General features: G+C 52.6%; 2 protein-coding genes across 2 annotated transcripts; both read right to left on the bottom strand.

The window, feature by feature from the left end:
• Positions 1-755: 755 nt before the first annotated feature.
• Positions 756-4,347, bottom strand: PV09_08285 (uncharacterized protein; the record flags this gene model as incomplete). The annotated part of the gene is made up of 2 exons (XM_016362151.1): positions 756-3,912; positions 4,163-4,347. 2 exons carry the CDS (start codon positions 4,345-4,347, stop codon positions 756-758), a joined length of 3,342 nt encoding a protein of 1,113 aa, XP_016209968.1.
• Positions 4,348-4,588: 241 nt separating this feature from the next.
• PV09_08284 (uncharacterized protein) lies at positions 4,589-5,098 on the bottom strand (the record flags this gene model as incomplete). Its single annotated transcript, XM_016362150.1, has 1 exon — positions 4,589-5,098. The coding sequence occupies one exon, from the start codon at positions 5,096-5,098 to the stop codon at positions 4,589-4,591; it is 510 nt and encodes a 169-aa protein (XP_016209967.1).
• Between the last annotated feature and the right edge of the window lie 2,987 nt (positions 5,099-8,085).

Here is an 8,085-nt window from a genome sequence, read left to right as displayed (position 1 = left end):
GGGGGGGGCGCGGGGAGAAGGGGTCAGGGACTTGACTTTCTGCATGGCGCCTTGCCCGGGCCGATTTCCACGGAGAGGGGGGAGGGCGCGAGGGGAGGACACATCAAAGAGAACCAAAAAAATAATGACAAAAATAAACAGCGACGGTCGGCGTTCTGCCCAGCAGCGAGGGCGAGTGGTTGGGCGCCATCGTATCTATAGTGAGGCCGTGAGGAGGGGTCTTGATGCGACTTGGGCCGCCGCCCAGTGCTCATGTCGCCAGCATGTCCGCGGCCCTTGCACGATTCCGCGTCCCAGGCAGAGACTTTTGGCTACTCTTGATCTCAACCTTTTCGCTGTGACCTTGCGAGGTCCTCATATTCGTCCATGTGGCACATGTCTTTGCCAGACGCAGGGTGGTCGTTACCGCTTGTTCACGCGTCAAACACGTACGAGATGTAGAGAAAGAAGGAAAAAGGAGGGCAATAAAAAAGGTACCACCAAGATCCTGCAGGATTTTCCAAATCTCTGTGTTCAAAGCGTATTTCATTGGGTATCTGTCCATCTCAAAACTCATCCCGTTGCTCTCTCCTCGCGTCGTGTTCTAGATCCCTTGTGTACGGCCCCCTTTCATCCATTCTCTTGTTCACGCGCCGTGGGTACAAGCAGCAGCGATGCAACAGGCAGCCTCTTCATAACTAAGCGGTGAGCAAAGCGAAGACAGGAGGGAAAGACAAAACAGTGAAAAGAGGTGGGAAACGCCATGTAGGTCTCTTCTAAGCCCTGTCGATGCCCTCGGAAAAATCAACCAACTCTGCGCCGTCCTCAAAGAATTCGTCCTCTGCTTTGGAGGTCCGCGGCACCGTGTTCAACACCAGCGTCCCCGTTCCGTCGTCCAGCTTGACCATGTTGTACTCGAAATCGCCTTCTTCGTCCTCGGTCGGCGTGAAGCCTCCGGCTCCTTCTTTGATGGTGCGCAGGCCGCGAAGCGGAGCTCCAAACAGCCATGGGGAGTCGTCGTCTACGTGGTGCTCTGCGCGAACATGCGGTATCAGCACCTCTTCCTCGTACGCTCGTCGATCGGCATCGTACTGCTGAAAGTCCTCCTGTGTCGAGCTACGGTCAGGCATTCGTGGGGGGGGCTGTTCAGGTTCCGCAAAGCCAAACAGCGACACGCGCCCGTCCTGATGAAAAGCAATATGAGCGGGGTTCGTTGTGAACTCTACCATGTTCCTCCAATCTTCGCTGCGGCCGTGCAACACCGCCGTTCTGAGCGACGTGTGCGGCGCCCGCAGTGACCAATGTCCTGACACTGTCGCACCTTCCGGCATGGTCGTAGCTCCGCTTGCACGGCTCTCCATAATGGCCCGTATGGCAGGAGCAAATTGATCCGACGGGATTGCGTTGAGTGTGTAGTCGATGCCCTTCTTGGAGATCTTCGCATGATACATCCTCGGCCCTTGGGTCGAGCGCGACGATGTGACAGTTTTGATCTGGTACAAGCACACCAACCCGGCAGCCACAACACCAAGATAGCCGTGCATGTTACGGCCAGTGAGTAGACGTATCGATCTCGGCCGCAGCACATCCAGCTTCGACTGGAGGTAGAGCTTGTTGTCACTCACGTGCCACAGATTCGTCGCGCCCTGTGCAATTGCGCTGGCGCCCTGCTTGAATCCTGCTTTCACTGCCTTTTTGCTGAAGTTTGCAGGTGTCAATGCCAGGCTTCCGAAAGCCAGCTGTCCGCTGAGGCTTCGCTGGCGCGCATTCTGAACCCACTGTGACGCGCCGTTAAGAGCGTTGAAAGCGTATCCGCCATATCCAACTCTACCCTTAGCTGCACGTGCTTCTTCGTGAGACCGCTGCGCGGAATAGGACTGCCCTGAGCGTCGGGCCGGCGGCCATTTGAATCTTGATGCCGGTATATCATGAACATGTACAGTACCGTTTTCGCTGAGCAGCGCGAATCGTTGGCCGTGCGGCTCAGACCAGTCCACATCAATAATCTTTGTCGTCGTCATCCGCGTACTCGTGAAGATCTTTCGCACAATCGGCTTTGTTGTAATTGTCGAAGAGGGTCCGGCGCGGGCGTCTTTCATCTTCATCAGAGACCACACATTGTGCACATCACCTTTGCGGCTAATCGTGAGGAGATGCAGTCCTGAAGGGGCGAAGGATAGTAGACTACATCCAGATGCAAGATCAAAGCTTGCTAGCGGCGAGAGAGGGTTTCTTCCTTTCATAATTTTAGAAACTTCCTCCGCATCAAGAAATCGCTGAAGGTCATAAATGGCCACCTGCGACTCTGTTGTCTCGGCAATTGGCCCATTGAAACCATGTGTCGGAGGGAGAGGAGCCATCACAACCTGGTCTCCCACAGGATATGACGCTCTGCTCCTCGGCTGATTATTACCGGGGTTCCAATAATTGTCCCACGCCTTCATTCCACGATCTTTCAAATAAGTGCCTGCCACAACGGCCCTTTGCGTCACTTCTCGCGACATTCGATTCATGAAATCGCTGCTCTCGTTCTCATCCGTGTCGCAGGTCGATGCAACCTGCGCTGGAGCAACGTGGTTGCCGATGCCTGGGGGCTTCCGAGCAGAGCTGTCGAGATTGGCGGTACCATTGATCGAATACGTCGAGTGTGCTGGGGGAACTAGAGCCAGGAAACGATGGGAAAGGGAAAAAAGCGGTGTTTTACACCGTGGCTCTGGCTCCTCAGTCGAAGGCTCGTGCCGAGCAGCGTTGCCATTTGATGTACGCCGCGCATTGCGTTTTTCGACGGTCGTCCAGAGCTTGCCGATGCATCTCACCGTTTCCAAATTCCCTGTTTTCGCCTTGTTACCAGGCGAAAAAACGAAGATCTCCCCGCTCTCTCCAGATGCAACGATCAGGAACTTGCCGTTTGCGTCCAGCTTCAGGTCGCCTACCGGCGACGGGATGCTGAAATCTGAAAATGGCGACATTGGCATCTTGAACGGAACAGGAGGTGCTGCGAAAATGGTCTCGATGTGACGAGCCGTAGCTAGTGAATAAACTTCGACAGTTGTGCGGTAGGTTTTGATTGCCTCATCGGCAGAGGGGTAGTTGTCTCTTCTGGAGGCAGGTCGAGTCGAAGGTGTAGGGCTGTCATCATCGGCACTCATTGCGGCGGACTCGTCGCTGGAGTGTTGAGGCTCCACCACGTCTTCAATGACGGGGCCATGAATTACCAAAGCGATATACGGTCGCTCGTTGACGCCAGGGTCATTGCTAAAGGTCCATGGCAGTATCTTTGCATCCAGAACAGCACCCTTCAAGCCCTTCAAATAACCAATGAGTACAGGCTTCTCCTTCTTATTGACGCGATACACATTGAGACCGCCTTCGTAGCCAGTGATTATCACATTTTCCGCAGCTGCTGAGGGAGCGTGACCAGCATTTCCTAAAGTGTCCCAGCCGCAAAAATATCCCTTCTCGCCCGGCATTAGGCCGTTGAAGACTGGTTGCTGCGGGACACCAATAGAGTCGAGATCGGGAAGACCTCCAAGATGAAAATGAGGTTGATCCTCGTGCGGCAGTGGTGCATTGCCACGATACAAGTTGAAGTTGTCAGTTTGCGAATACAAGGACGCACGGCGCTCTCTTGAGGGATTTACGCGCGGGCTCAGACTCGGCAAGGGATTGTTGGTTGGTTGACTGTGGGGCTTCACGGAGGGCGGAGAGGCAGACATGGCATCTCTTGGCACTTGAATGGGTATTGCGTTGGGAGGGGAATCAGCAACGCCGACAGATGGTCCTGAAGCAAAGTATGGTAGAGACTTTGTCCAGTCGCTCGTATATTGGGCGGCCGTGTTCGTCGTTGCGCTCAAGGCAGAGAGTAGCGGCGAGGTCACAGGGTGTGGCGAAGAGGGCGAGCCATATCTCTGACCACCGCCCGAAGTTTGCCTCCTGTTATTCCGGTAAGAATTAGTTCTCTGCTACACTTTGTAGAAGGAAAATCGAATGGCAGTGTATGTGCTCGCAAGTACATTGAAACACAGCTTAGCCGGCAATGAACCACTTCGCAGAATCCTTCGCGGAGAGTAAGAGTTCGCATAGTTGACCACCACAGCGTAATGCGTACCCGGAAACGAAATTATTCCGTACAGCTAAAAGCAGGATGCACCAGGCATGGTCAGAGAGAAGGATAAGAACTCACACGTCCCGAGGATACATCCGGGAGAACTTCTCCCCATACGTTTCCCTTCTATCCAAATCATGATTCCCGAGACTAGTAGGTCGCGGGAGTTGCTGGAAGTCTTGCACGCGGCTGCGGTGCCGTTGGTACAGGAAGCTTAGATTCTGAGGCGGTGGGTTCTGGTGGGGGTTGTCCGGAGGGGACATGAACAATGGGAGGGTGCACGGAGTAGGCGGTATGTTAGGTGGAGAGACTGGGCAAAGCCTGACGCTCCAAGACGGCGGTGGCTATCTCTTCAACGCAGCAAGCTGCCTGTGAACGGCGACACCGTAGCAGGAGGCTCGTTCAGCTGAGACGGTGGCGTCAGATGCCAGGAGGAACAAGTCGTGCGTGTACCTTGCGCGTGGCTAGGAGCAGCTAAAAGCGTGTTGGTGCCTAGGGATTCAACTATGAGGTGTATGTGTCCACAAGCTGCTGTGGCAAAGGAACGTATCCGTTGGTGACAGACGTGTAATGACGATACGAGGGGAGGGCGAGGTTGGGGCCTGTGCGGAACGATGTTTCCGGGAGCCCGTCCCGAATGTTAGAGAGTGTGCTGCTAGCGCGGCTGTTTGGCTGTCTGCGTAGTTCTACCGGCTCTGTCTGCGAGATGGCCGGCTGAGGAGTGGGCGCGGTTGTTGTGTCTTTTGTTGAGTGCAGATGCTCAAGAGTCAACTGGCGGTCCCTGGAGCTCCCGTCAAGGCGAAGCTCCCCACCTTCGAGCCCTCCTGGTCCGCATGCACGACTGCGGGTCTGCGACTGCCGACGCGTGCCTCTTGTCCTCCGCCCACCAGTCATCCCGCCCACGCCCGCTTTGCCAATGACTCCCGCACCCTTTGGCATCCAGCCTTCGCCGCGTTTGCGCACACCTGCGGCCATGTAGCCAGACTGCATCATCAGCGGTGCAACAAGGCGCATCATGCATCGCGACTTGTTTGGTCATTGCCCGCACCTGGTGGCATGACGCAGTGCAGCAGTCGAGTCCCGAAAGGCTCGTGACATGCTCTTGTCAAACAGCCAGCAGAGAGTTTGCTCAGCTGCGTAGTGGCCTCGCGTCAGCCTCGAATAGTCCCAAATTCCTGGCAGTGACTTGTGTTGTTGACCGTGTTCTCGAACAGGCCCTTACGGTTTGGTCTTCGCAAAAACCGAATCCTGAACCAAGTACTCGAGTGAACCGGGCCGGCGGAGTAGGCTCCCGCCCTTCACCATGGCCAGACTTTGGTACCGGACATCCATTGCAGTTCAAACAGGTGTCACGTTATCCGAATCCCCGGCGATCTCACATTCGGAACTCGGTGTCTTTAGCTGGATGTCGCTGTGGCGAACCTGACGTCGTGTGGTAGTACGCCCGTCGGGCTTCTCCTCCGTAGATCTTTGCTGTTATTCGCAGCAACTCAATTATTCAAGCGTGTGTTTCCCTTTGTTGTTGCGATCGGACACGGATCAAAATTGAGCAGCAAAGCGGCCATCTCACGCAACGGGCCAGATAGGTCTTGACCAATCTTTGTCTCTTAACACAGAGACTCTCGCGGCAGCAGTTAGGAATATGACTCAGTTGGTTCTTTCGGAGTTTCAAAGTAATCACCGAAATGGTGGAAGACGGTGAAAGTTCCGCAAGACTCAAAAGTCCTCGTCAACCTACTGTGCTTGATAGACAGGCCACTGCATAACCAAGCAAACGCTAATTACGATGGTACGGGAACACCTAGCTAAACGATCGAAGGCGAAAACGAAAGAGGGGAAAGAGAGGAAAGAGAGAAGTAGATACGTAGGCGCATCGAAACATCGACACCTATGATTACGCATCAGTGAATGTAAAACTTACCGGAATCGAGTTTGCTCAGTTTGTGGTTGTCTTGGCCAGAGTGAAAGCCCTCGACAGCACAGGCACTACGATAGATCTCTTAAGGCACACTTCCAAGCTGTACACGCGCGTGATTATTCGGCACCTCATTGCGGAGGGCTCTCGTCTTCTTCAAGATACCATATGGTTACACTCATCGATCTACCTGCCCACTTTCTCGTGTTTAAAGAGAACGTAGAGATGATAGTCTGCGCGTATGGCCTTGCTCACGTTTTCTTGGAGTCTCTTTCTCAAAGTCCTGCGCCATTTGACTTCTCTCGACGCAACAATTTCGCTTCTATGTAACGTTTCGTCTTTGAATGCGGCTCAGATTGCCACGTAGCATATTGCTTTATGGCATTAGGCATTCTACCGAAGATCAAGGGCAATGCTGACAGCAATGAGTGAATAGTCCGGCTTGCAGCTTGGTAGAATTTCAGAACCGCCCTGAACAGATTGCACAGCGTTCCGTACCAGAGAACTGAATAGTTATCAGCAGTTCTTGCGCGTTGAGCTTTTAATCCGCCTCTGCCAGTTCCACGTGTCCCAGGTGTTTTCTCTATGCCGACAAGTTTACGCCTAGTTTTCTGATATCACCTTTGCATCTTCTCAAGACTACCAGGACAAGACTAGAGATCCAACATCTCAATTCTAGCTCAATTTTCGGACTGACTCGAGTGAGGAAAATACTGATATTTCGTGATCTTTGCTGTGGAAAAATTGTGATCATTTCGGCCGCGAAAGTAATAAGTAGGGCTCAGTAGCCATGGCTTATGTGTCACTGTGATCAGATTAAGAAAAAGAATAGATAAAGGCCTCATATCATTAGGGGGTTTTCTTTATTGCGGCTAACATAGTTCAGCACAGCCATTGAATTCTTGTCTCTCAGGCTACACGAAAGACATTGGATCGACTTTAGCCAAGGCTGCGAAGCAATTCACACATCCACTCACTCGCAAACACACCAAGAACGTGCCGCCGTCAAATCTTAGATCATAGAGACATCCCCTACTACTCAAGATCTCGCAAAAATCCCTCAACAACGAGCGACCGCAGTGACTCGTATCCCAAATCACAAATGTGTCCAATAAAACGCTGAGAAGTCATGCACATAAAATCATCGGCTTACGACTCTGGCAAAGAGTATCATGGCATCCTGCAGTTTCGCTTGGTTGCTTTGGCACTAATTGTGCTGTTATGTCCAGCTCCCATAAAGTAACGACACAATGGCACCACATTGCTTGTATCCTGCATGCAGGAAGGAATGCCGCATCTTCAAGAAAGAACGGCTCATACCGGAAAACTTCTTGTGTCCCTTCCACCAGTTAGACGAATTCGCAATCCAACTCGTATTGAAGTCAGACATATCAGAGAATCTACAGAGCTTGGGGATTTGCAACCCCGAGCGAAACGGCGAGCGAGTACAGCGCTCGAATGTAAGCGATATTTGGATTTGCAACACTTCGCTTGCCATCGTTTTCAAAGTCATAGGATGTGAGGTTCCTTCCAAGTAGGCAGAGCCCATATCAGGTGGCATCAGTGTCTTGAGCACGTACAGAGTTGTGACCACCACGCTCAGTCACATGCTTACACTATGTCACCGCGATGCGCGAATACAAACGAGACATCCGATTCTTTAAGCTTGACAGCGACCAGATTAAAATTTTACTGTACCATACAAGGTATACGGGCATTCCCGCGTAGGATTCGTGGCAGTATTCAAAAGCCGCAAAGTCAACTGGAAGAAATGGTTTGCCAGGTGGTCAAGAAACAAAATCACCTGTCGCGATGCAGCCACTTCCGTTTCAGGCTTCGCCTGGGCTCGGAATGTGCGTCATTTCGAATTCGACGTCTCCCGAGCACGAGTTGTTAGGATTTCGCTGTTTCAAGACCTTCAACCAACTATCTGCGCCTCGGTATTACATCTGGTGGATTCTGTGTTACCCAGATGCAACATTCCTTCCTCTTACGGCAAAACAGGCTGCACTTCGACGTTCCAACTCCAACCGGTACAACTGTGAACACGGCGAAGAGCCCACTCAATGTACAGAATGGCTTTTCA

Source organism: Verruconis gallopava (genome assembly GCF_000836295.1).
Source record: "Verruconis gallopava strain CBS 43764 unplaced genomic scaffold supercont1.39, whole genome shotgun sequence".
NCBI classification, from domain to species: Eukaryota; Fungi; Ascomycota; class Dothideomycetes; order Venturiales; family Sympoventuriaceae; genus Verruconis; species Verruconis gallopava.
The sequence above is the reverse complement of the archived record's forward strand: the minus strand, read 5'-3'. Positions and strand labels throughout refer to the sequence as shown.